Below are 26,843 nucleotides of genomic sequence, written 5' to 3' on the forward strand. Positions count from 1 at the left end.
TTGGCTCACTACAACCTCTGCCTACCAGGTTCAAGTGATTCCCCTGCCTCAGCCTCCCTAGTAGCTGGGATTACAGGCACCCACCACCATACCTGGCTAATTTTTGTATTTTTAGTAGAGACGGGGTTTCACCATGTTGGCCAGGCTTGTCTCGAACTCCTGACCTCAGGTGATCTACCCACCTACGCTTCCCAAAGTGTTGGGATTACAGGTGTGAACCACCACCGTGGCCATGGATCCTTTCAAAGTCTTTAAGTCTCTCCCACATCCTGCCTCACGAGACGTTCCAGACAGAAAAGATCCAGGGAGAGTTTGAGAAGTGCTGACCATCACGCTGACCTCTTGGAAGCGGGTGGGCATTTTAAAGACTTGAGAAGTCCTTCAGTGCGACATGTCTTCAGTGTTTGTCCGGTAGCCAGTGCCGCAGACTGGTCTGAACACCAAGGCGTGCACCCCTTCTCAGTGTTCTACCTAATCAGCGCTCTCCACGCCTTGCTGTGGGGCTTGCTGGCTTTCAGGAGCCTGGGTGGGAAGTGATGAGAGAGATTGTGTGCAGCGACTAGAGATGCGTGAAGGGATCACACAGGGAGCTCCTCAGAGGTAGGCCAGGGACATTTATCTGCAGGAAGAACCGGGAGCAGGAAATGACACATTTCACCAGCCCCCACTGCTACCACCCGCTCCAAAAGAGAAGGCAGAGCCAGCACCGGGAGTCTGGGTGCGAGACCAGAAGCCCAGGTGCGAGGGTGGGAGGCAGGAGCCCACCTGGGAGCCCAGCTGTGAGGCCGGGAGCCCATCCGGAAGTCTATGTGAGGTCGGGAGCCCGGATTTGAGGCCAGCCACCCTGGCTGGGAGGAGGTGGCGCTGCGCCAGTCCCCGGCTGCTGGGGAAATTCTGAGTTCCCAAGCCAGCGAGCTGAAGGGCTCTGCTTCAGGGGACATGTGAGAAAGTTGGTGGAGCAGCACATAGGCTCTGTCCCAGGCTGCTGAACAGCCATGCCTCCCCATGGACGAATAATGGCCACCCAAGGGTCTCACGAGGCGCCTTCTCTCCAGGGCCTGCTGTCCATATGGCTCATTTGCAGTGATTCCTGGACTCTGTTTCTCCCCTACTCAAGCTTCAGATTCCTAGGAGAGAACACTGATTGGCCCACGTAGGCCCAAGCAGCATGACACGAGACTGGGTTACACCTGCCTGGCTTTTGGAGGGGAGGGGCCTGGGCAGCCTCAGTTTGCCTGGCTCCGTTTGCAGGCAGTAAGATGGGCCCTGGGAGGCAGCAGAGCTTGTTGGGGGAAGAGCGCTTCTGTAGGAGCCAGCTGAGGGGGATCTGGTACATTAAGCCAGGCTTTGAGCAGCGAGAGAGGAATCACACAGGTTAGTCCTGCAGCTGCTGGGCTGCAAAGCTAATGTCCTGGGAAGATTGAGAATGTGTGCTGGTGCCTGGCCACAGGTGTCAGGAGAGGCGGAGGTGTGGGTAGGAACCCTCTGTGTTCAGAAAACCGTTCAGTGTCCCATTCGGAGAACGGGCTTTGTCCTTCTCAACAGTCCTGTTGCGTTTATGAGTCTAGCAATAAAGGACCGCCTTGATAGAATGAACAGCAAGGAAAATGTTAGTTACCAGTTGGGAACTGCTTCCTAGGGGTAGGCACACCCCAAGAGATGGGCACCACGAGCCCCATTTTATAGATAAGGAAACTGAGCACAGAGAGGCCACTGCCTTGCCTGATCTTCACAGCCAGGAAGGGCAGGGGATCACGTTTGAACCCAGGTGTTCTTAACTCCAGAGCCCATCCACCTGGCTCCTAAGCAGCACTGCCTCTGGGCCTCATTCCCGCACACACGAGGCCCTGTTGATTGCCTGTTGTTCTAGCACGATTATTAATGGCGCCTCCTCTCATCCTCAGAAGGGAGGGTCGTGGTTTGAGGGTTTTTCTGAGACGGGGTCTTGCTCTGGCAGCCAAACTGGAGTGCAGTGGAGCGATCTTGGCTCCAAAAGGGTCTTGGTTTGGCTGACAAATGTGAAGACTAGGTGGAGGCTAGATGGTCACAGCAAGATGTTGGTGGGCAGAGTATGGGAAACTCAGCTGGCAGCTGCCCCTCCCTGTCCCAGAATTCCAGGATCCAGGCTCACTTTCTGGGGACTGCTCCGTGTTGTGTTAGTGAGACGCCCTCGTTGGCCCTGGGTGCCTGGCACTTCACAGAGCAGCCTTCCGAGAGTCCCGTGACTCCAGGCTCTTGGTGTTTGGACAAAGAGCCCGTTTTTCTCCCTGACTCCAGGGCTCCTGACCCCATTTCAAGGCTTTGCTGTTTGGCCACATCTCCAACATGTCATTGGCCAAAGCAAATCACACAGCAGAGCCCAAGGGCAAAGGGGCTTGGGGGCAGCTGTCAAGGCCTGCCATTAGGTCTGTGGGTGCCTGTTGTCTGGGTTTGGGAGTCAAGTAGCTGGGAAACACCTAGAAGGGATGGGACATCTTTTTTTTTTTATTTTTTGAGACAGAGTTTTGCTCTTGTTACCCAGGCTGGAGTGCAATGGCGCGATCTCGGCTCACCGCAACCTCTGTCTCCTGGGTTCAAGCAATTCTCCTGCCTCAGCCTCCCGAGTAGCTGGGACTACAGGCATGTGCCACCATGCCCAGCTAATTTTTGTATTTTTTTTTTTTTCTTAGTAGAGATGGGTTTTCATCATGTTGAGCAGGATGGTCTCGATCTCTTGACCTTGTGATCCACCCGTCTCGGCCTCCCAAAGTGCTCGCATTATAGGCATGAGCCACTATGCCCAGCCTGGGATGGGACATCTTTTTAAAAATGGCTGGGGGAGAGCCTGGAGGTCCCACAGCGGGAGGGGAGGGAAGTAAATGTTTGCAAATGAGAGTGCAAACCTCACAGAAGGCTTCACAGAGGAGGTGTCACTTGACTGAGGCCTGGAAGGAGAAGTTAGATTTTCCTGAGTGAAGATGGGTGTTGCACAGGGAGCAGGTGTATACAAACCTCCTGCCTGAGACCAGGGAGTGGAGAGGCTGAACACAGAGGCTTGACCAATCCAGCTGCATAGGAACATTTAATAGGGACTCAGAAGCCATGTCTCGGGCAGCCAGGGGACAGTGGATCCCTGCACTGTTGCCCCCCAGACTCAAGGCTTATGTACTATAGGGTCATGTAACATACACAGTGTTTACAGTAACATGGGTTATGGTCACACATTTACAGTAAGTGTGTGCTCTTAACCGTAGATAAAATAGAAATCTTCGAGGTATTCCTGGAAGTGGGGTTAATCAGAAGTTGACATGGTGCATTAGCATCCAGGAGGGAGTTGCTTCTGGCCCCAGTGGGATAGGGCACAGCTCTCAAAGGGTTGGTGGGGAGGGGCGTTGAGGTCCTGAAGCCTGGCATGCCCTTTCTTTCAACACAGTACTTGGGCTCCCCGCCCCCGTCATTTTATTTCCAGATTCTAAAACTTCAACTCTGCGTCACCAGATACAAGTTCAAGACAGAGCTTTTTTTAGTAAGTCATCATAATGGAGGCTGCGGTGCTGTGTCCGTGTTCGTTTCCTGTACATTTCCTTTGGCGTGAGTAGGTCAATTGCATGGCCCACTCACTGCCATTTCAGAGTTCAGGGCTCCAACCTTGCAGTCCAGCAGTGACACCTCTGTGAACATGACCAGCTCAGGCCTTGAAAAGACTCCTTGCTAACAAAGTCAAGGTAGCCACGAGGTGAAGGAAAACAACCCACGAATGGAAAAACCCATATTCTAGAAGGACAGGTGGTGGAACAGGGAGTCCACACACACGGAACAGGCCAAACAATGGTGGGAATGATGGTGCCAGTACAGGATGAGGTAGTATAAACCATGACGATGTGAAAGTGCGACTCCCAAAATGTGGGGGTAGGGGAGGAGCTGGGAAGTGGCGGTGAGCTCATTTCCTTATCTGAAATCGTCGGTTGTCAAGAGATGCTGTCTATAGCTGAAACATGTTGAAAGAATGAATCCAGCTGCTTCATAGTTTTCTTTCCCTTGGGGAAATAATTTAGAACCAGGAGCAACAGCAGCATTTGCAGCTTGGTAATTTCTTGAGTTACATTTAAGATGCCTTTGTTCTGTTAAATTTAAGCATGGCACTTTCTCTAAAAACAGTGTGTATTGTATGAGCCCATTTGGGTTAAAACAAAATCCTTTTCTCTGAATATGTGCATAGAGATGTCCCATCGGTGTTCTCTGGGTGTCAGCCGTTCTTCTGGGGGTGCTGTGTTTCCGGACCACGTAACATTTTTGGTTTTGGTACTCTTCGGTGTGACTTGGATTTCTTATAATGAGCATGCACTATTTTTATCAGAGCAAAGCTTTTTTTAAAAATGAAAATACATTTCTGGAAAGAAAAAAAGTGTTCGTTTGCCAGGCCTCTATCTTACTGGGATCTCTGGGGATTCTTTCCAGGGGCTGCTCACAGCCACCTCCGCAGGGTAAGGGGTGTGGTTGATCTCCTTGGTGGTCAGGGGCTGGGGGTGCACAGGGGAGGAAAATTTGTGAGCAGACGCTGAAGGTTGCACTTGGGAGCCCTGGGTGCGGGGCCAGTGGCGTCAGGAGGCCTTGACATTAGGCCCATTGAGTCCTCCACTGTTGAGTTGGGTGACAGAGCCTTTATCAAAACTCAAGAAGTCATCCTTGGCTGGGCCTGGTGGCTCATGCCTGTAATCCCCGCACTTTGGGAGGCCAAAGCAGGTGGATCACCTGAGGTCAGGAGATCAAGACCAGCCTGGCCAACATGGTGAAACCCCATCTCTACTAAAAATACACAAATCAGCTGGGTGTGGTGGTGGGCACCTGTAATCCCAGCTACTCAGGAGGTTGAGGCAAGAGAATCACTTGAACTTGGGAGGTGGAGGTTGCAGTGAGCCAAGATCATGCCACTGCACTCCAGCCTGGCATTCCAGCCTGAGATGCTGTCTCTCAAAAAAAAAAAAAAAAAAGTCCTCTGTACCTGGACTTATTTTCAGGTTCATGTAAGGTGGTGCTGTCACAGGGTTCAGCCTGGGAGGCCGCATGGGCTCCCAGCTTCATGCAGGAAGGAATTAAAGAACGAGCTGATAATGTGATAACAGGTTTATTAAGAAAGTAAAGGAATAAAAAAGGGGCTGCCCCTGGCGGCTCAACTCCATAGGCCAGTGGTTATTGATCATAGGGTCCATAAGGAGTGGATTATTTATGAGTTTCCCAGAATGGGGTGGGAATTTCCTGGAACTGAGGGTTCCTCTTCCTTTTAAACCATATAGGGTAACTTCCAGACATTGCCATGGCATTTGTGAACTGTGACGCACTGGTGGGAGTGTCTTACAGCAACTAATGTATTATAATTAGTTCATCATGAGCATGAGGACAACCAGAGGTCACTGTCGTCATCTGGGTTTTGGTGAGTTTTGGCTGGTTTATTGCATCCTGTTTTTTTTTTTTTTGAGACAGTCTCATACTGTCGCCCGGGCTGTAGTGCGATCTCGGCTCACTGCAACCTCCGCCTCCTGGGTTCTAGCAGTTCTCCTGCCTCAATCTCCCAAGTAGCTGGGGCTACAGGCGTGCGCCACCACACCCAGCTAATTTTTTTTATTAGTAGAGACATAGTTTCACCATGTTGGCCAGGATGGTCTCGATCTCCTGACCCCATGATCTGCCTGCCTCAGCTTCCCAAAGTGCTACGATTATGGGTGTGAGCCACCGTGCCCAGCCTATTGCATCCTGTTTTATCTGTGATCTTTGTGGCCTGTGTCTCGGGCTGACTTGCTGTCATCGTGTGACTTCAAATGCCCAACATCCTGGGAATGCAGCCCAGCAGGGCTCAGCCTCAGTTTACCCACAGCCCCTGTTCAAGACGGAGTCGCTGTGGTTCGAACGCTTTTGATGGTGCAGTGTCTGGTAGTCCGGCTGGTCACTAAGGATACTTAGTATTCCATATCATAGGATTCAGTTCCAGCCAGCACCACTGCCAGCCCAGTTGAAAGGCTGAAGTCGAGGGGTCCGGGGTACTCTGGCCTGTTCTGGGTCCTAAGAGCCACTCGTATAGTTGCAGCTCCATCTAGTGTCCATATCAGGACATAACAGCATCTATTTGGTTCACTGTAAAACCCAATTTCCATACCTGCCTGCCATACAGCACTCATTAGGGAAAATTGACCAAAAAAAAAAAAAAAAAAATTTTTTTTTTTTAAACGGAGTCTCGCTCTGTCATCCAGACTGCAGTGCAGTGGCATGATCTCTGCTCACTGTAACCCCCACTGCCTGGATGCAAGCGATTCTCCTGCCTCAGCCTCCTCAGTAGCTGAGATTACAGATGCCCGCCTAGCTAATTTTTATATTTTTAGTAGAGACAGTGTTTCACCATGTTGTCCATGCTGGTCTCAAACTCCTGACCTCAAGCGATCCTCCAGCTTCAGCCTCCCAAAGTGCTGGGATTACAGGCATGAGCCCCTGTGTCTGGCCCAAAATAAGATCTACAATCATTCCTCCCAGACCCAAGATTTAGTATTTGAAAACAAATTCAGTACTTTTAAAGATTCAAGTATCCTGTGGTTGAAAAGATGGCAGATTCATGCAACAAAGAGTTAAATGTTGCTAATAATGAACATTTACCGAGTATTATGGGCAGGGCCCAATTCTAAGAGCTTGATTTGTGTAGCTTCTCATCACCCTCACAGCTCCACGAAATGCAACTGCTTATTGTCCCATTTTATAGATGAGGTCACTGAGGCACATAAGGTGAAGGAAAATGTATCCCTTTGCTAATATCTGAAGTGAGGCCAAGGCTGCCCATAGGGCAGGAGAGGAGGACAGCGCTGGATGTGAGGCCATTGCAGAACCAGGGAGAGCTGAGGAGGGGGGTGTGGAGGAGGTGTTTGGAGAACAGCTGGTCTCCAGTTTGATGGTGGTGGTGCTGGTGGGGGCTGAGCTTCAAGGGAAGGAAGCTGCTGTCAACAGTTGGAAAGAATTTGTGGAGTTTTCGAGCCTACTGTGTGCCAGGCGCTGGGGAAGTGGCATTCACGTCTACAGGCACCTGTGCTTGCAGAGTGTGCAGTCCTGTGGGGAAGCTGGATGTCAACTGCTTGCAGGTGGACCCGCATCTCTGGAGAAGAAGGCGTGGAGTGGGCCTGAGCCCTGGCTGACAGGCAGGTAGGGAGAGGGCCAAGCATGAGGGTCTTGTCCTTGGAGGGCTGGAGGTGGTGGTTTGGGATGGTGGATGGGGAGGATGGTAGGAGACAGGCATGGCCTGGGCGGTAGAATGTGGAGAAAAGCCTTACTGGAGCCAGAGAGGATTCTGGAGGGAGGAGTGGCCAAAAGGGCTTCTGTGTCTGGAAGGGTCACAGGATGTGGTTGACATCAAAGGGCCTTGGACAGAGGCAGGAGAGGAGGGAATCCTCCTCTGCAGCCAGAAGGGAGCTAATCAGGACACAGGGCTGTGGCATGCGGGGGAGGGGGTGTGGAGAAGAGGTGTCTGCTATTTGTTCTGAGGAAGGAGACTGGGCATCTTCACAGGCTGATGAGGAGGTGCCATCAGAGAGGGCTATGTAGAAGGCCCTGGAATGTCAGATTGACGTGGAAATGGGAACTCATAAGGCAGAGGGACGCTGGGGAAGGCACAACAGGCCATTGGATGGGATGAGGAGGAGGTGGGATGGGATGAGGAGGAGGTGGGATGGGATGAGGAGGAGGTGGGACGTGCAGGGAGCTGGCCCTAATGGCCTGGATGGGAGGAGATAAGGCCTCCTGTGGTCTGATGAGACAGCCTTGAGAGGAGGGCGTGGGTGCCCCAGTGGCAGAGGGCTGGGTCAGTTCCCGCTAAGGGAACTCAGTGTTCCTCCAAGACAGTCTGACTTGCTGCTGGGCCTGCCCCCCAAATCCCAGCTGAGCTGAGCAGGAGGTGAGAGAGCAAGGCTCCCCAGCAAGCCCTCAGCCAAGTGAAGAAAAACACCACCAAATGCAGAGACAACCACATTGTGCTGCTTTTAATTATGAAAGATGAAAAATGATGCATTATAAAACTTGGAAGCAACTTTATACAAATTCTAATCTTTAAATATGGTTGAACAGGGTGCCCTGGGTTTGGACACTGGCCGGAAGGCTGATGAGTTGCTGGAATGGTCCCATCCACAAGGCACTGGACACATGCTTGGAACCATCTGTGCATAAATCAGAAGAGCCAACGAGTCGGAATGGTCAGTGTCTCCAAATGCGCATCTGGACTTGAAGATACAATGCTTCAGCTTAGGTAATAGACAGTAAATGGAGGAGAAATGAAACAGGAGAAAAGGGACAAAAAGAAGAACTTCTGACATGATCAGGAAAACTTTCTCCTAATGCCCTATGTCCTAAAACCCATAACCATACAGAAAGAAAAAGTGGAAACACAGGCTTTTAGTTCTATGCTGTTTAACTGCTGTGAGAGTAGTACAGTGATCGATTTCTTATGACAAAACTAAATACTGAAGAATAGTTTACTATGAAGTATGCAGCCACTTTAAGTGCCGAGGGCCATGACTGGTTTTGTTACAAAGGCCGCAGTGAGTGCAGGCCCACGTGCTTCGGGCTAGTGGGACCCATCCAACCTGGCAGTGGTGAGTTGTAAAATGCCCAAACCCTTTCAGAAGGAAAGATTGGAATGAGAGACCTCAGGACAAACTGAATTCAGTGCTAAACCATATTGCCACCAGTACATGCCCCCAATCAACTAATCATTCCCCCTGGTGGCCCCGTTTTCACAAGGTACCTGGAGGATGCTGGTGGGCAGTGTGGTTCACTGTGGAGGTCGTGGTGTCTCCTGTTGCCTGGCAGGGTGGCTGCTGTGCAGACAGACTGCACTGGGACCCTATGGTGACCCCCACAGGTAAGGCACTGTGCAGAGTGGGGTGTGCTGGGACTTCAGAACCCTTAGAACATCAGCACCATCCCCTGTTGGGAATAAGATCAGGTTTGGGGGACCTTTGAGATTGGAGCTGGCTTCTTCTGGCACACTGGGATGCAGGTAGCATTATGACCAAAGGCTCTGGAACAAAGTCACCCCCCCTGAGATCCTGAGCACAAAGGGGTCTGAAAGTGTAACTGGGAACAGGCCTGGCAAGGGCAGGCCCTTCCGGAGCTGGGAATCAGGGGAGGAGGGCTCTGGTTTGATGTCCTAATTCCACAGCAAAAATGTGGGGCAAATGTGAAACAGGAATACTCGGATTCTAGAGGAAGGCAGTGGGGTACCCCCTGAGGGTTATTTAAAGATTAGAGGCAAGGTCAGAAGATAGAAATGGAATGAGGTCTGGAGAGGCGAGCCAGCCCAGAGTCTCCTGGCGACACCCTCCCTCTGCACCAGGGACAGGTGTGCTAGATTCAGCCCCTCCTCACACAGCCTTGCTCCTCTGGGTGGAGCAGTCCAGTGACCTTCAGCAACACTCCTGGAAAGGCAGTGGCTGTCCTTTTGTCTTTCCTTCAGGTTCTCCTCCTCTCCACCCTGTCTTCTCACAGCCTAGACTCCTCCCCTGCAGTGCTCTGCCCTCTGCAAACCTCCTGGGCTACCCTAAGTTAGAGGAGGCAGGCAGAGGTGGATAACTGGTCCATCTGTTTTATGAGAAGGTACTAATGTGTAAAGATGCTTACATGAATTAGGCCTTCCTTTCACCATAAACTCTTTTTTCAACCTCAAAGAATGAATCTCTATTTGAAGCAAGTTAAAGGAAAACATATCTGAGAAGTCCCTCGGGGTCCCCACCTGCTCAGCCCTTCCGGATGGACACAGAAGATAGCTCTCACCCGCCCGCATGGAACGCAGCCCCAGGAGAATGTGGTGCCCAGCTTCACTGTGGGTTTGCTCACCTAGTGTTAAAAGCATATTAAAAAGTGCATGCTTCACCATAGGCACGAGTGCAAGAAAAGCTAGAGCTCTGAGATTTGGCAGGGAGTGAGTGGGGATAGCTACAGATTAGCCTGCCTTATAGCGTGGGGGACCAGTCACTCATCACACACCGCACACACAGTTCACAGCACTCACTCCAGCACACGAATGTGCTGCCATGCATGAGTTCAACAATGAAGAAGGCACTGTTACTGCCCTCAAGGAGCTTACGGTCTGCGTGGGGGACGTGACGCCCCCAGTCCACAGAGACAGCTCTGGGGCAGGATGGGAAGCTCAGCTGCTCCGTGGGTGTGGTTAGCACCTCAGCTCCTTCCAGCTGCTCTAAGTGGGGAGCTCCGTGCTTATCTGGAGTTTGTCCAGAGGCCACCTCAGTCTGCGTCTTCCTTTCCCACACCCTAGGAAGAAGCACGGTTCTCTTCAGGCTCATCAGTGCCATGGGACTTTTCAGTGACTGGAGAAAATGGTCTTCCTCCTCCTCCCCCCGTCCAGAAGGAAAAGGTACTGAAGCAGCAGAAACCAACTGGGAGAAAATAAAATGAGCCTCCATCTGCCTGACTCCAGCTTACCCCAGACTTATGGCAAAACTTCATGTTATAATTCAGGCATGGACGAGAGCTGGGGCGTCTGCTCAGCCTGGGAATGTCCCCTGCAGGAGGGGCTCACCCTCCGGGTCAGGTCTAAGCAGGCATGGAGGCATTCCCTCCCGCCGCTGCTCCAGTCCCACCTTCAGTGTGGATGGAAATCAGTGGTTCTGAGCACTATGCGATGCTATGGAGGCTCCCGTAACACAATTTTTTCTTCTCTGCACATCGACTGACTGGACGGCCAATACAAAGACAGAGTGGAGATGAGCTTCCAGTTCACGGCAGCTCCAAGCAGCCCGCCTGCTGCAACACAAAGTTGGCCACAGGCCGGAGAGCAGGACATAGCTGTGTGATCTGGAGGAAGCCACCGTGTCTGCGACGGGACCTCCCTGGAAAGCCTAGACCGTGGCATTGGTTCCTTCCATGTCAGGATAACTAAAGCCCGGGGTGGCAGCTGGCTCCATTCTGTGTTGGCTGTTGCAGAAAAACGTTCTCCTGCTGCACTGGAGTTTTCACAGTCTGTCCGCTCGAAACGTCTCTTCAACAGAGGGGTCAAGCAGGCCCATGCTGGAGTCACTTAACATGTTGAGTCCGTCCAGGCTCAGGGGTTCAATTTGCAGTTCCTCTTCCAGTGGAAACGGAGTGTCCACATTCAGGCTGACCTCCGGCAGGCCTGCCAGTGCGCTGCTGAGGTCTTTGAACAGGCTGGAGCTGGCATCTTCTGAAAGGAGGTCCAGAGGGGAAAACAGTGCATTAGCAGATGTGAGGGCTCCAGGCTACTGGGCAAATCCAGCTGAAAAAGGGCTCCTAGACTGCCATCCCATGTGTCCTGACCATCCCCAGGCCCATAGGTCTTGCCCTGGAATCTACATTCTTGTAAGGTGCACAGCTCCCAAATGCAGGGATTTCCCTTTTCAACCGTCATCAGTCACCTAAGACAATCTTCAGGAAAGGCTCTGACTACCTGGACCGCTGCCCTGCCTCACTGTCTCTAAGGCTGCACACCTGCATCTCAGAAAGCCAAGTTGAGCCAGGCCAGGGGACGTTTGTTTTTTGTTTTATATGTTACGTTATTTAAACTGCCTTATAAAGGTATCTGAAAACACAGCAAAAGCAAAGCAGTGAAGCTGAGGGATGGCTCACTCACCTGTCAGGATGGCGTTTGGGAAACTTCCACAGTTGGAATATGGGCTTGGTCTCAAATGGAAAGAGTCCTGTGGGTCTCGGGAAGCTGGCTGCACCAGGGGCACCTGAAGGTGTCAAAGGTTGCGCTGTGAGGAAGACCAGCCTCTGCTTCCAGGGAGGAAGCGGATATTGCCATGTGTTTTCAGAATAAAACCTGACTTGCAAACAGATAGATACCCCCTTCTTTCCAGGATCCCAGAGTGCTTTGCTCTTGAGGTAATGACTGCAGAATATGCTTGTGAGGCAGGCAGATGCTGCAGGGAGGAGGGATCCCTGAGGCCCACAGTGTGGTGACTTTTCCCAGCTCACTACACCCACCCAAGAGACCAGTGGTCGTGGTTTCTGTGGCCTCTCTGAATCTGACATCTCTCCTCAGCCTCACTAAGGCCTTTGCAAACTGCCTTCTGTGGGAACCCTTCACAGGCTTGTCCATAGTCAAGGAAGTAAGAACTCTTTCCTTCCTTGATTTCTTTCTTCCTTTTTAAAGACGGTCTCTGTCACCCAGGCTGGAGTGCAGTGTTGCCATCTCAGCTCACTGCAACTTGCACCTCCGAGGCTCCCAAATAGCTGGGACCACAGGTACACTCCATCATGCCTGGCTAATTTTTGTATTTTTTGTAGAGACAGGGTCTTGCTGTATTTTGTCTAGGCTGGTCTCAAACTCCTGGGCTCAAGCAGGCCACCTACCTCAGCCTCCCAAAGTGCTGGGATCATGGGCATGAGCCACTGTGCCTGGCCTTTTCCCTGGTTTCTAGAATACTGAGAAAGTGGAAACTTTTCCTTTTCACACTCAGATGGAGGAAACTCAGGCGAACTCCTCCCTATGAGAAAGCCTCTATGAGAACTGGTTATAACTGGGGCCAATTTTAGGTTCCTTTTCTGAAACTGATTCTCTAATCCATTAAAAAAATCTAATCCATTTTTTAAAATGTCTCAAAATGAGTTTCCCCTGGTCAACATGGTGAAACCCCATCTCTACTAAAAAAATACAAAAATTAGCTGGGCATGGTCACACACACCTGTAGTCCCAGCTACTCAGGAGGCTAAGGCAGAAGAATTGCTTGAACCAGGAGGCGGAGGTTGTGGTGAGCTGAGATCTCACCATTGTACTCTAGCTGGGGTAATGAGCAAAACTCCGTCTCAAAAAAAAAAAAATTTTCCATCACTTTTCAGGGAGACACTGATTCCCACCTAGACAAAAATGGCTCTTTGGGAAAGAGGGAGGCAAGGAGGCCTGGTTCTTGCCACAAAGTTTCATCTGTGGCCTGCTTCGGAAACACTATCTTAAGTTACTAAGTTCTTGGCTGGGTGCAGCACTCTGGGATTACCACTCACTTGAGGTCAGGAGTTTAAGACCAGCCTGGTCAACACAGTGAAACCCCAACCCTACAAAAAATACAAAAATTAGCCAGGCGTGGGAGTGCATGCCTGTAACCCCAATTACTCAGGAGTCTGAGACAGGAAGATAGCTTGAACCTGGGAGGTAGAGGTTGCAGTAAGCCGAGCCGAGATGGCTCCACTGCACTCCAGACTGGGCAACAGAGTGAGACTCCATCTCAAACAGTTCTGGCACCTGTTCCACCCCTTTCCACTCAATCCATCTTAGAGTCCTGTCCATATTTACTGAATATTACTGAATACTATAAAACTTAGGAATATTAAAAATAACCAATATTAAGGTGAAACTAAATGGCAAAAGAAAGTGGCCGAATGAAAATGCCTTCCAGAATGAACTCCTCTCCCTCTTCAGGCCCAAGCTCTCCCAGGAAGCCACACCGTGCCAGGTGCCCCAGCCAGACTCTAGGCCAAACGCTGTGCCACCTTCTGACCCTGCGGTGGGAGCAGGCGCCACCCTCCCTATGCCTCAGTTTCAACATGAGGGCACTGATGGGGTGGGTGCTGTGTCCCTTCCAGCATTAGTGACTTACAGTTCTATGGTGGGAGTACCCTCAGAAGTCTCCTGCCACTTGTTCCAACAGTTTCTCTGCTGAATCCTGATACTAAATATGGTAGCCAGTGCCAATGTTTCAGGGCCAAAAATGGTGAAAGGCTCTTCTAGCCACGGAACACATCCAGAACCAGGGAAGGGGCATGTCTGCTCTGCTGGGTTATGAGTTCTACACACTGAACAACCTAAATGGTACAGTTTATGCAGCAAGGGAGAGGGAGACGGGGCGATCACCCACCTGTTGAGGAAAGGCCGGGCCTGGCCTCATGGACTGCTGGTCAAAACCCACATCTGGGAAGAAGTTGGTCAAAGATGAGCCCTTTAGGAAACAAGAAGGTGACCACTGAGCTTGGAACTCAGAGCAAAGCAAGCGTTTCCTCCCCACCAACGCTCCTGCCAGGACTTACCTGGGCTGGGAGAAGCTGAAAGTCTGACTGTGGCAGGGAAGAGGCTTCTGGGGGCTGCTGGGCAGGGGTCTCCGGGGCGCGGGGCTGCTGCAGGAGGGGCTGGGTGAGCTCCTGGGGCGCAGGGTACGGGGGCGGTGGGGACACCTGGGCTTGAGCTTCTGTGGGCAGGAAGGAAAGCCGGCTTTGGTCTGAGGATGCCATCTGCAAAACACACACACACACACACAAAGCCATTAATTAGCTTCTGCATTTCTAGTGTTAAGTCCTTTGGGATTAGGAAATGCCAGAGAGAGGATTTTCCTCACCTGAGATTTTCCTCACCACGGTTTTCTATGCAATGCTGAGAAGCCTGTTTCTCTTCCTTCAAAGTGTATCTCACATTTACTTTCCCACAGCATGTTCCGTTCAATGACAATTTCTGTTGTCTTAAAAGGACTAAACAAGGCTGGGCACGGTGGCTCACACCTGTAATCCTAGCACTTTGGGAGGCCGAGGTGGGTGGATCACCTGAGGTCAGGAGTTCAAGACCAGCCTGGCCATCAGGGTGAAACCCCATTTTTAAAAAAGAAATAAAAAAAAAAAGGACGAAACAAGAAAACAGCCAATGCAACCAATTTCCTGTTTTCTCCTTGAAAATCACATTTGTTTTGGTTTTTAAAGCCATGACATCAATCTGGTTAAAAATAGAAGACTGAAAAAGGCCCTTCCCTAGCTCTCCCCAAACCCTGTTAAAACAAGACACGGCACCAACATTCACCAGCAATAAGCATGAACAATCCATGACACCAAAATGATCATAAACATGCAGAACAAGGTGACAGGAGAGAAGAAAATGGTAACAAAACCTGGAAAATGAGAGGCAGATGGCCAAGTGGTAACTGGCTTAGCAGAGCTAAGAAAACCCAATGGTAAGCTGGCAGTGAGGAAAAAGCAGGAGGCAATCTTACACCACTAACTCCCCACAGACCTCTGGAATTGGGGACAGCAGGGAGCAGGGGCTAGAGCTGAAAGCAGATGGTTCTGGTCAAAGTTTGTATAAGGGGTAGTGGGACCTGCAGAGCCCCTGGCTCCAGTGTGCTGCTGTGTACCGCCCTCACCCCCTCTGCTGCCTGCCAGAAGACTGGAAGGTTCTATTCCTGAGAATAAAATGAAGGGTCTCTGGTTCTTAGAAGGTGAGGCACTGTACTGAAAACACGGTTTCGAAGAATTCTCACTATCGAATCTTAAGATCTCCACCTTTCTTTCCCAGCCTGGCTCTAGGATGCCGGAATCCAGGCATATACCGAGGTGTGACACTGGGAGTGTCCTTTAGGGAACCTGACAAGGCCTAAGACAGAAAATCTTTTTGTTTTGGAAACAGTCTCACTCTGTCACCCAGACTTGAGTGCAGTATGATTCCCCCACCTCAGCCTCCTAAGTAGCTGAGATCACAGAAGCATGCTACCATGTGTGGCTAGTTTTTGTATTTTTAGTAGAGAGAGCGTTTCACCATGCTGGCCAAGGCTGGTCTTGAAGTCCTGACCTTGTGCTCCGCCTGCCTCAGCCTCCCAAAGTGCGGAGATTACAGGTGTGAGCCACTGCACCTGACCAGAAAAAAATCCTAAAACTTATGACACCAGAAGAATCCCAAGGAAATGACCAAGCTAGATCATTCTACGATGAAGAGCACACTCAGCAGGCCTGCCCATGCGCACAGAGCTGCCAGCCAGCTTCTCAGTGTCTTGTTCCTCAACGTGAGCAGAGAACTGAGGATCACTTGGCCCTGAGGAAACCATCTGCTGTGAGAGTCAGAGGCCAAAGCAGACACACAGAATCTTGGAAAGATCTGTGCAGTATGAAATAGTTGTGATAAAAACAATTAGCATGACAATATTTAGGCTACTAAGAAAATCCTTTTCTATTAGAGATACATATTGAAATAATTTGCAATTTTTAAATGCACAGTATGGATGAAACAGTAAGGCCAGCATGGTGGCTCACACCTGTAATCTCAGCACTTTGGGAGGCTGAGGCAGGCAAACCACCTGAAGTCAGGAGTTTGAGAACAGCCTGGCCAATGTGGTGAAACCTCATCTCTACTAAAAATTACAAAAATTAGCCAGGCATGGTGGTGTGCACCTGTAGTCCCAGCTACTTGGGAGGCTGAGGCCAGGAGAATGGATTGGACCTGGATGGCAGAGGTGACAGTGAGCTGAGATCGCACCACTGCACTCCAGCCTGGGTGATACAGCGAGACTGTCTCAAAAAAAAAAAAAAAGATAATTGTTGAGACTAGATGAGTATAGGAGGACTCAGTGTATTATTTTCTCTACTTTTATGCAATTTAGACATTCTATTATAAAAAATAAAGATAAATTAGAAAAAAAGACCACTAAAAACCTCAGTGATGATATTTCATCTGTGGAATAAGTATGATGCTATTAAAAAGGAACACTCAGAACAAAAAAGAACTCACAGCAATTTAAAAATGAGAGCAGAAATGGAAACTTCAGCAGAAGGGCTGAAAGATAAAGTTTCGACACTCTTCCAGAAAGCAAAGCAAACAAGGAAAGAACCACAGAGAAGGAAAAAAGAAGAGAGAGAAAACAAGGATATTTGAGGAGAAGTCCAGAGTAGTCAGCATCTGTGGAGTTCCAAAGAGGGAGAGCAGAGAAAATCGAAGGAAAGAAATCACTGAAGAAATATTGACCATGTCCCAGAAAGGAAGCCTGTGAGTTTCCAGATTGAAGGAGCCCACCCAGTATGCAGACTCATGCCAAGCCACGTTATCTTGAAGGTTCACAACATTGGGGACAAAAGATCTTACAAGCCTTTTTGTAAGGTGGAGGGCAGATTCCATGCAAAGTGTTAAGAATCAGAATGGCACTGGATTTCTCAAGAGCAACTTTAAAAGGCAAGAGATTCCAAGGGAAAATTATTTCAAATTCAAAATTCCATATTCAGCCAAATAATAATTAAATGGCAGACCAAACAAAGACATTTTAAGTCATACAAGGTCCCACACACTCTTTCCTATAGAGAATTGGGGACTGAATTAGTAATACACATAGATATATGTAATTAGGCTAACTAAAAGAAAGGTATTTATTAACTCCTAGGAGGAAAAAATTCTCATTTTATTTCATAGTATACTATATGTCAACTCTGACTACCTTGTAACCATAAAAACACTAAATATTGACTATTGCTCTACCCACAATTATAACAAATGAGGAGGTGGATAGGAAATTGTGTGTATGCACACATGTATCTGCATGCAGGTGTGCACCTATGTGTGTGGTGGGGTTTGTGAGAGTGGAGAGAACTTGATTCCCACCTTCGTTGATGTCATTACATAATACCAAAAATGTAGAACAAAAACATAAAACAACATGGTTAGGCCGGGCATGGTGGCTTGTGCCTGTAATCCCAGGACTTTGGGAGGCCGAGGTGAGCGGATTGCCTGAGGTCAGGAGTTTGAAACCAGCCTGGTCAAAATGGTGAAACCCTGTCTCTACTAAAAATACAAAAAATTAGCTGGGCATGGTGGCACATGCCTGTAATCCCAGCTATCAGGAGGCTGAGGCAGGAGACTTGCCTGAACGCAGGAGGCGGAGGTTGCGGTGAGCCGAGATCGCGCCATTGCACTCCAGCCTGGGTAACAAGAGCGAAACTCCATCTCAAAAAAAAAAAAAAAAATACAAAAATTAGCTGGGCACGGTGGTGCACACCTGTAGTCCCAGCTATTTGGAAAGCTGAGGCAGGAGAATTGCTTGAACCCAGGAGGTGGAAAAGTTGCAGTGAGCTGAGATTGCCTCACTGCACCCTAGCCTTGGCAACACAGCAAGACTGTCTCAAAAACAACAAAAAACCCAGAAAACCTTGGTTATACCAAAGAGAATAGTTAAAATGGCTTACAGTAGCCATCTCTAGGCAGTGAGAAATATGCCTAAGAAAAAAGGGAAAGACAGTTGCTTTTCTATAACGTCTTTTAGAACTATTTGACTTTTTAAACTATATGCATGAATAACATTCACTTTTTAAAATTCCCACTTTTTTTCTTTTGAGATGGAGTTTCACTTGTTTGAGACGGAATTTTCCCCCAGCTAAAATTCCCTTTTTTTAAAGAGACAGGGTGTCACTATATTGCCAAGGCTAGTCTTGAACTCCTGGCCTCGAGCAATCCTCTGTTCTCTGCCTCCTGAATGGCTGGGATTATGATTAGAGCTACTGTGTCCAGCAACATTCATTTATCTTATAAAAGAATCTTGTTAAATAAAATTAAAGGCAACTCAATAACATAGGAACCACAAAAACAATAATTATTTAGCCTGGGCAATATGGTGAAACCCCATCTCTACAAAAAAAAAAAAAATACAAAAATCAGTCGGGTATGATGGTGCACACCTGTAGTCCTTGCTACTTGGGAGGTTAAGGTGGAAGATCACCTGAGCTCAAGGAGTTCAAGGCTGCAGTGAGCTGTGATCATGCCAACTGTACTCCGAGCCTGGATGACAGAGTGAAACACTGTCTCAAAAAAAAAATAAAAATAAAAACTATGGCAGGATACAGAGGCTCATGCCCGGCACAGGGCACACTGGCTAATTCCAGCCCTTTTGGAGGCTGAGGCAGGAGGATCACTTGAGCCCAGGAGATTAAGATCAACCTGGGAAACATATTGGAGACCCTGTCTCTTTTCTAATTAAAAAAGTTTTTTTTTTTTAGTTTTTGAGACAGAGTCACTTTTTCACCTAGGCTGGAGCGCAGTGGTGCGATCTTGGCTCACTGCAACTTCTGTCTACCAGGTGCAAACAATTCTCCTGCCTCAGCTTCCTCAGTAACTGGGATTACAGGTATGTGCTACCACGCCCAGCTAATTTTTATATTTTTAGTAGAGATGGGGTTTCATCATGCTGACCAAGCTGGTCTTGAACTCCTGCCCTCAAGTGATCTGCCTGCCTTGGACTCCCAAAGTGCTAGTATTGCAGGCATGAGGCACACAACCAGCCCAGGAAGACCCTGTTTCTGCCAAAAAATTAAAAAATTAGCTGGATGTGGTGGCATGGGCCTGTAGTCTCAGTTACTTGAAGAATCCCAGCTGAGGCAGGAGGATTGCTTGGGCCTAGGAATTCAAGGCTACAGGGAGCCATTACCGTGCCACTGCATTCCAGTTTGGGTGACAGAGACTTAAAAACAAAAATTATGAAATGTCTTCTCACCCTTGTCCAAAAGAGATTACTCATACAATCAAGATGCCACAGCTAGTCATTGGTAAAGAGTGACTAATAACAAGATCCTCTAACTCTGCTGTGTTCTGTCAACTGTTCCTTGCTAAATCATTACTAATTTATGGCGAGCTGGTGATTAGTTAATGATGTTATAACAGATTGAGGGTATGGCCAAAGGTTAAAAACATACATTCCTCAGTCATTATGGTAAGGAGAACCACCTCTGAGTTTAGCATTTTTAGGATGTTTCAAATCCTCTATTTCTGTAATGAGCAGAATGTATTCTTTTGAGACAAGGTCTCACTCTGTTGCTAGACTACAGTGCAGTGGTGCTATCTTGGCTTGCTGCAGCCTCGACCTCCTGGGCTCAAGTGATCCTCCCACCTCCACTCTGGAGTAGCTGAGCCTACAGGTGCGTGCCACCATGCCCAGCCAAGTTTTCAATTTCTTTGTGTGGGTTTTTGCGACTTTTAAATGTGCCTCTTTCTCAACAGACTTCTTTTCCTCCTCACAAGCGATCTAATCCTCATTATACTTAGTATTTCATGAACAATGAAAGTATTGTTTCAGAAATTTGTAGATAATTGGAGAGGAGGTCTAATCTACTATCTAAGCTTCTGGAAGGTATTAAATGTTCTTTGGCCTTTCCCTATAGCTTAATGTACTTACAGAGTCAATGACTGATTTTCCATGCTAACTTTGAAATCCTAACCTGGTTCCCTTAGCTTTCTTAGATTTATTTGAATGGCATTCTCTGTATCCTGTTGTTCCCCTCGGCCCCAAGTTTGTGACTTAGTGACTGCAGATTGTTCAACATTGCTTAAAAAGTATTAAAGAGTAATCAACACAGCAAATCTGTTTTTTTTTTTGAGATGGAGTCTAGCTATGCGATCCAGGCTGGAGTGCAGTGGTGTGATCTCGGCTCAATGCAACCTCTGCCCACTGCAACCTCTGCCTCCTAGGTTCAAGCAGTTCTCCTGCCTCAGCCTTCTGAGTAGCTGGGATTACAGGCACCTACCACCATACCTTGCTAATTTTTTCTATTTTTAGTAGAGACTGGGTTTCACCATGTTGGCCAGGCTAGTCTCAAACTCCTGACCTTGTGATTCGCCTGCCTCAGCCTCCCAAAGTGCTGGGATTACAAATATTAGCCACCACACCCAGCCATCTGGTATTATTATAATAGAAAATCATTAATTAGGCTGGGCACGGTGGCTCATGCCTGTAATTCCAGCACTTTGGGTGGTCAAGCTGGGAAGATGGCTTCAGCCCAGGCATTTGAGATCAGCCTAGGCAGTATGTTATGACCTTGTCTCTACAAAAAATAAAAAAATTAGCCAGGTGTGGTGGTGCATGCCTGTGGTCCCAGCTACTCAAAGCCTGAGGTGAAAGGATTGCTTGAGCCCGGGAGGTCAAGGCTGCAGTGAGCCATGATTGTGCCACTGCACTCCAGCCTGACCAACAGAGTGAGACCCATTCTCAAAAAAAAAAAGAAAAAGAAAAAGAAACTCATGAATTCATTCTGCATTATCCACACTTCTGCTCTGATTTCACATGTAAGAGTGAATGGACTGCACTTGAGGCCTCACGGGTGCTTAGTGTAATCATGGCTGTAACCCAAAACAGTAAATAGGAGGAACGCGCTTCCTGTATGTTGCAGTCTGTTTCACTGTAGTGGCTGGTCTGTCTGTTTACCTGGGAGGCAGGGTATGGGGCCAGTGGGCTGGTTGAAGACAGCTGTCTGCTGAAACCTGGATGTGCTTCCGGGCCAGGAGAAAGTGTGAGGGGGCTGACAGGAGGCTGCCGACGCCGGGACGGGCCGCTCAGGTTTGTGGTGGAAAGAGATGGGTTGCTAAGGGAAAACAGACGGAGTGAAGGGTGAAGAGCAGATGCGCTGGGAACAGATGTCTGTGGGTGGTTATTTAGGGAAGAGGAAAGTGCAGTCTTATTGAGCGTGGCTTGGATGGAGGGGTTACTCCGAGAACTCTGGAGACCTGGAAGACAACAAATTCACAAGTTACTTATCATTTCAGACCAAATCTTCTATTTTCCAAAAAGGAAAGAACACTGTCTACTGTCACATGCCATGACGATTCTGTAGGTTAAGGAGCTCCTGGACAACTCTCCTCCAGGGACTGCATCTGATGCCTCAGTGGCCAGGAGAAGATGCTCCTGCTCACAGAGACACGGCCACCAAGATGAAAACAATGTTTTCCCATGAGGAGGGAGACTGCCTCAACACCCCTGGGTGAACAAGGCTAGGTAAAGGGTGCGTAGCAGAGGCAAATGTTCCAGGTGCTCAGCCCAGACCCAGGGAAAGGGCCCTAGGGCTGTTCAACACATTCTGTTGAGAGCCCCTGAAGGCCTCTGGCCAGAGCACCGTGCCTGCATCCCCTGCTGCCTTTAAGAACATCCTTCCACGGAGTCATGGCCCCGGGGGAACCATCTTGGTGCTCTTTAAGCTCTTTACCCTGAGCATACTAGGGAGTCATAGGAAGGGACACTCCCTTGTATCTCCCACCCCAGGGTCCCTCTTTGATCTGGTTCCCAAGAAATTGTTCATCACAGTCTATTCCAACTCAGGGAAAAGGAAGTTTTTGCTGGTGCTTTATTTGTGGGATGGGTGAATTTTATCATGAATAAGGAAGTTTGGGAGAGGCATTTCAGTGGCGCAGGCTGCTAGGGCAGGAGCTCCGTGAGGCTGGGGATCCTGTCCTATGCCCTGCTGGATCCTCAGCAGCACAGGGCCTGGCATGGAGCAGCTTTGCTCATCGAATCAATCATTCTGCTACTGCTGCTGTGTGGATCTCAACTAGTACTCCCTACCTCCACCTGTCTTTCTTGTAACAGCAGTTTTGTGCTGACAAAAAATTTCAGTGTTTGTTAAAAGTTATGGAAAGGAAGAAATCACAAAAATCAAGCATATTGAGCTGGCAAAATTATTCTTTAAAATTTCATTATATTTTTAGAATTCATGTAAAAGACTTCACTTGCCATATATATATATATGTATATATATATATTTTTTTTTTAAACCTGGCAGCGTCCAGTATCACAGAGTACAGTTGCTATATTTTTAAAGGTAGGAACATGTCTATGATCAAGCCCTACATAATTATCCCACCTCACTAGTCCACAAAGAGGGCAGTGATCCAGCTGGCTTAGGTACTAATTAGAGCTATGGCTGGGGACTTAGATTTTAAAAATCCCTTCAGAAAGAAAGCTCAAGCATCTCTGAAACATCTTTTAAATCTTTGTGTGCCATGCATTTTAAGGAGCGCATAGAACATACAGAAACCTGACATCGGTTCTGACATGTTCTGGATAAAATAATGCTTTTTTGAGAAGACAAGCAGTGAATAAACTCTGTAAGATCTTCAGCTTGAAGCAAAGTGTCAAAGGCTGTACTGGAAAATGCCAGCTTCCCTGAGACCCAAGGGAGCTATGTCCTGATGCTGCTTTACTTCTGGGACCCTACATGTCTTCACACATTGAGGATTCACCCAAAAGGTGAATTGCCCAGACTCTGAATCTTGGCATAAAGGTCTTGAGAGTTTCTCCTATGAAGCAAACATAAAACTTCTCCTATGAAGCAAATGTATAAATATCAAAACTGAGACTTAGTCTGTGAAAGACTTACTACTATTAAGGATACAAAAAAGACCCCAAAAACCCAAAAAGACAAAAATAAAGGTGGTGTCTGAAATCAGCTCTTCCAACTAAGCTTATGTTGTACCACGGCAGGATCACTGCAATCACTGGAGAACCCTCCAGGTGACCCCCTGAAGGGGACCACTCTCATCTGGGTGGTGAGTTATGATTTGCATGGATGAGTCTCAGAGTGGAAGGCAACAAACACTCCTTCCACCTGGAGACCATCACTGAGCATCCCTTCCAAATGAAATGTTCCACAACACAATTCTGGGTAAGACTGTTAGGCCAGAGGCTGTACCACACCACTGGGAGTAAACCTGCCCTAAACATCGACAAGATTATGTCAGTGGCGGCTCAGGCCTGCAGCCCTAGCACTTTGGGAAGCCAAGGCGGGCAGATCATTTGAGGTCAGCAGTTCGAGACCAGCCTGACCAATATGGTGAAACCCCGTCTCTACTAAAAATACAAAAACAATTAGCTGGGTGTTGTGGCATATGCCTGTAATACCAGCTACTTGGGAAGCTGAGGCAGGAGAATTGCTTGAACTCGGGAAGCGGAGGTTGCAGTGAGCTGAGATCGTGCCATGGCACTCTAGCCTGGGTGACAGTGAGACCCCGTCTCAAAAAAAAAAAAACAAAAGAGTGTCAGGGCTTCAAACAAATGTAGTCATATTTCAATATGGGGTCTGAGCTGTGGACAATCAAACCCGTAGTGTTAACACCCAAGTCCCGTTATGGGCAGCATCTTTATATAGCTAATGCTGCATCTTTAACTGGAACTGTTTTGAACTGTGGGGGATTTCTATTGAATACACAGATATTAAGTAGAACTATTCTCATCATATCCATTGTCAATTTTCTAAAATGCAAAATATTGCCTTTAGGAACCTAATGGAGAATGGGAGGACTCTAGAGAGATGGCCTAAGTTAGAAAAGAGCGTATGTTGACATGAGCCACTAACACCATCCAGCCAGCACAGAGTGGATGTTTATTTCTTGGCTTGCAGATCTTATTCCCAAGTCCCTGGATAGAGGAGTGAGGGAAGACAAGAGGGAATGAGGTTCAGCAGAGCTGCCCACACTCATCAATCCAGGAGAAACAGAAACGCCCAAGAAAAACATCCGCAGGGTCAGGAGACACAGGGAGGTCCATCATCATCTCTGAGACGCAGTCACTCCCAATCGGTGATTCACAAAACAGACCACACTGGTGGGACCACGTATGATTAAGCCACCAGGTCACTGCTAAGCAGGAGATACTCACCAGAGGAGCTTCTGATACCCAGGTGGGTCATAGCAGCTGGGAGATTGCTCACACTATTCCCCACACTCATACTACCAAAGAGGTGGTCGCTGGTGTCCAGGGAGGCTGGCAGGGGCGCCGAGTAGTGGAGGTTGGTTAGATCTGGTAATGACCCTCCAGTGTTCAGGGTCCCCAAAAAGGGTGAGAGGCCCAGGTTTTGACCGTTATGTGGAAAAGCACTGAAAAAAGAAAGATTAAGGATGACTTTCTACAATTCATTTGGCTGTCGGGAAAGCAAACATGCCTGAGGTCTCTTCCTGTCCAGTAAGAGCAGTGGCTCTCGAAGACCAAGGTCCTCGTGCGGCTCTCTCACTCCGAGAACACGGATGCTCGGCTCAGCCTCTCTCAAACACACTTCCTCACCGACTACCTGAGCCCACATCACAGGAATATTAGATTATGGTCTAGAATAATCAAGACCAGATTAGATTATGGATGCAAGAGTATTCTGAGAACTAGAAAGCACTATATAAAATGTGACCTACCACTCTCTATTTATGTAGTTCTTTTTGCTGGGTTTCTAAGTTATCTTTGCTACCAGAAAAAGTATCTCTGAGTAACTAGCTACCTTCCAAGATACATTTTTAAAATTACAGTCTTTATAAACTTAGAGTGACAGTCATGCTGCCATTCATTTATCACCATCCGTGGGCTGGGCGCTGTGTGGCAGGCAGCAGCCGCGTGGTGGTGGCACCATGGTGAATAAGCAGGGCGAGCGTGTCTGGGGTCAGGCCTGCTCCTGACGTGTGCTGGCCAGGAGCAAGTGTATAAAGGAGGCCCGCATACCATCTGTTTCCATTTTTAAAGTTACAAATCAAATGAGCAAACCCTTACATGAACTTTGTTCTGTGTGTCTATCTTGACAAATTATACCTTCATAATAGCCTTCATGATAGCCTGCGAGGCCAGATTTACATGAAGAACTCTCAGACTTCTTGGAGTTCTGTGCCAGAACACACAGGGAGAGGCAGCCTGGCCCTCTGTCCAGTCCCCTTCTCTTCCCCCAATTCTGCTCTGTACTGCAGTGCACACACATGGCATCCCAGCCTATGCGGCCAAGCTCTGTCCACACCACGCTGACTCTCTGGCCATCCCCTAGGCCTAGTGGTGTACAATGGTGGTATGTTCCCCTTGAGAATGAAGCTCTCTCAAGGGCGGGGCCCAGGGAGGGGCCTGCTAGCTAGGTCTGAGAGGACCTTGTCCTTGCAGTTCACACACTGCAAGAGAGACAGACTGGGAAAGCAAGTAAGTGCAGCATGGCAGGAAGCACGTGGTACAGGGTTTGAGAAGGGGTGTGCATGACCAGTGGGTACAAGTGGCTCTGGGAGCACAAACGCAGTTGTCCATGTCAGGATAGGCTCTGGAGGGGCCGGGTTTGTCATGGACGTGACACAAGTGTGTGTGGAACTGTGAGGAGCTGGGCATGGCCACGGTGTCCAGTGTCAGGGCAGCGTAGAAGGGAGGGTAGCAGATGGGGTAGGAGAGGATGTGCTCTTCTCAGGAGCCTTGATCAGGGACGGTAGAAAAAGGAAGGTCAGGTTAAGCTGGAGAATGACATTTCAGAAATGTTGCTCTGGTTTCAGTGTGGAGGATGGCCCAGGGAGCAGAAACAGGCAGGGACAACCAATGAGAAGGACCACTGTAGTGGCCCAGGGGTGACCTAAGAAAAGTGCAGTGAGGGTGAAGCAGTGGAGAATGTGGGGGAAGGTGCCACTAGCCAGGTGCAGGGGGCATCATGAGATGCACTGAGGACACTTTATCCATCCTGCACGTGCCAGGAGAGCACCTCCCAGGGGCAAGCCATTGGCATCTGGGCTTTAAGAGACTGAGCTGTAAGGAATATAACTGGCAACATAATACAATCCCATCATGCAGTGACAGAGCCTGGCAGGAGGCCATGTGGAGGAGGCCTGGCCGACCTGAGGAGGCTTCCTTGGAGGACATCTGAGCTGAGTTTAAAGGCTAAAGAATTCAGGTGATCTAGTTAGGGAAAAAGGTTTCAGGCAAAGCTCACAGCATGGGCAAAAGCAGGGAGGTGTGAGACTACAGGGTGTGCCCTCGGAACTTCGAGGATTCAGACAAGGGAGAGTTGTATTGAGGAAGGCCGGGTAGTTATGGGAGATGGGACCAGAAAAGCAGGCAGAGAGCAGCTAAGGCTGGGACTGATGTGCGGGTGACACTGACATACGGATGATGGTAGAAGGCTGGAAGCGGGGTGGGCAGTGTGTATGGGGAGGGTTATCAGCCTTTCTTAGGATAGTGCAGCTAACAGCCTTGGGGAAGGGGTCTTGGGGTGCAAGGAGCAGACCTGGAGGCAGAGAGGGATGCTGACACTGGTGGACAGTCCAGCAGGAGGCCACGAGCGCAGGGAGGGAGAGCCAGGGTGGACTCCAGAGACGAGGAAGCAGGACTCAAGAACATCTTTGGGGCCTTTGGCCTGGGGACTGAGATGGGACACTGAAGATATGGGAGACTGGGAATGAGGGCAGGGGCATGGATGAGATCCTGAGTTCCACTTTGGCTTAGAGTTTTTGCTGAGTAGGAAGACACGCAGCAGGGGTGTTTCTCTCCCAGTTATACACAGCAGGTAACTGACATTCTCAAGGTTCCACTGAACAGAAGAGGTGGAAGCCATGCCATGGTGGGTCAAGGATGGGTAAACAGTAAGGAACA

At 48.9% G+C, this 26,843-nt stretch overlaps 1 protein-coding gene and 1 long non-coding RNA gene across 22 annotated transcripts in view; one reads left to right on the top strand and one right to left on the bottom strand.

Moving 5' to 3' along the window:
- LOC118154477 (uncharacterized) overlaps positions 1-11,822 on the top strand; it is a 57,177-nt gene extending 45,355 nt beyond the window's left edge. For 6 of the 7 annotated variants that reach the window (XR_013518710.1, XR_013518711.1, XR_013518709.1 and 3 more), the window contains 3 exons: positions 5,274-5,410; positions 7,055-7,158; positions 8,077-11,822. This is a non-coding gene — a long non-coding RNA (uncharacterized LOC118154477). The remainder of the gene's footprint in view (positions 1-5,273; positions 5,411-7,054; positions 7,159-8,076) is intronic. The other variant, XR_013518714.1, reaches the window with a different exon arrangement.
- CRTC3 (CREB regulated transcription coactivator 3) overlaps positions 7,965-26,843 on the bottom strand; it is a 119,346-nt gene continuing 100,467 nt past the window's right edge. For 7 of the 15 annotated variants that reach the window (XM_078326820.1, XM_078326816.1, XM_017973916.4 and 4 more), the window contains 6 exons: positions 24,132-24,349; positions 20,910-21,208; positions 14,008-14,208; positions 13,839-13,919; positions 11,615-11,717; positions 7,965-11,188 (listed from right to left, as the gene is read on the bottom strand). In XM_078326820.1, coding sequence (XP_078182946.1) covers positions 10,980-11,188; positions 11,615-11,717; positions 13,839-13,919; positions 14,008-14,208; positions 20,910-21,208; positions 24,132-24,349 — 1,111 coding nt within the window. In that variant the 3' untranslated portion in view covers positions 7,965-10,979. Of the gene's footprint in view, positions 11,189-11,614; positions 11,718-13,838; positions 13,920-14,007; positions 14,209-17,584; positions 17,666-20,909; positions 21,209-24,131; positions 24,350-26,843 lie in introns of all 15 variants that reach the window. The other 8 variants (XM_054257267.2, XM_054257266.2, XM_054257264.2 and 5 more) reach the window with 3 other exon arrangements.

The sequence above is a fragment of the Callithrix jacchus genome, chromosome 6 (genome assembly GCF_049354715.1).
Source record: "Callithrix jacchus isolate 240 chromosome 6, calJac240_pri, whole genome shotgun sequence".
Lineage (NCBI taxonomy): Eukaryota > Metazoa > Chordata > Mammalia > Primates > Cebidae > Callithrix > Callithrix jacchus.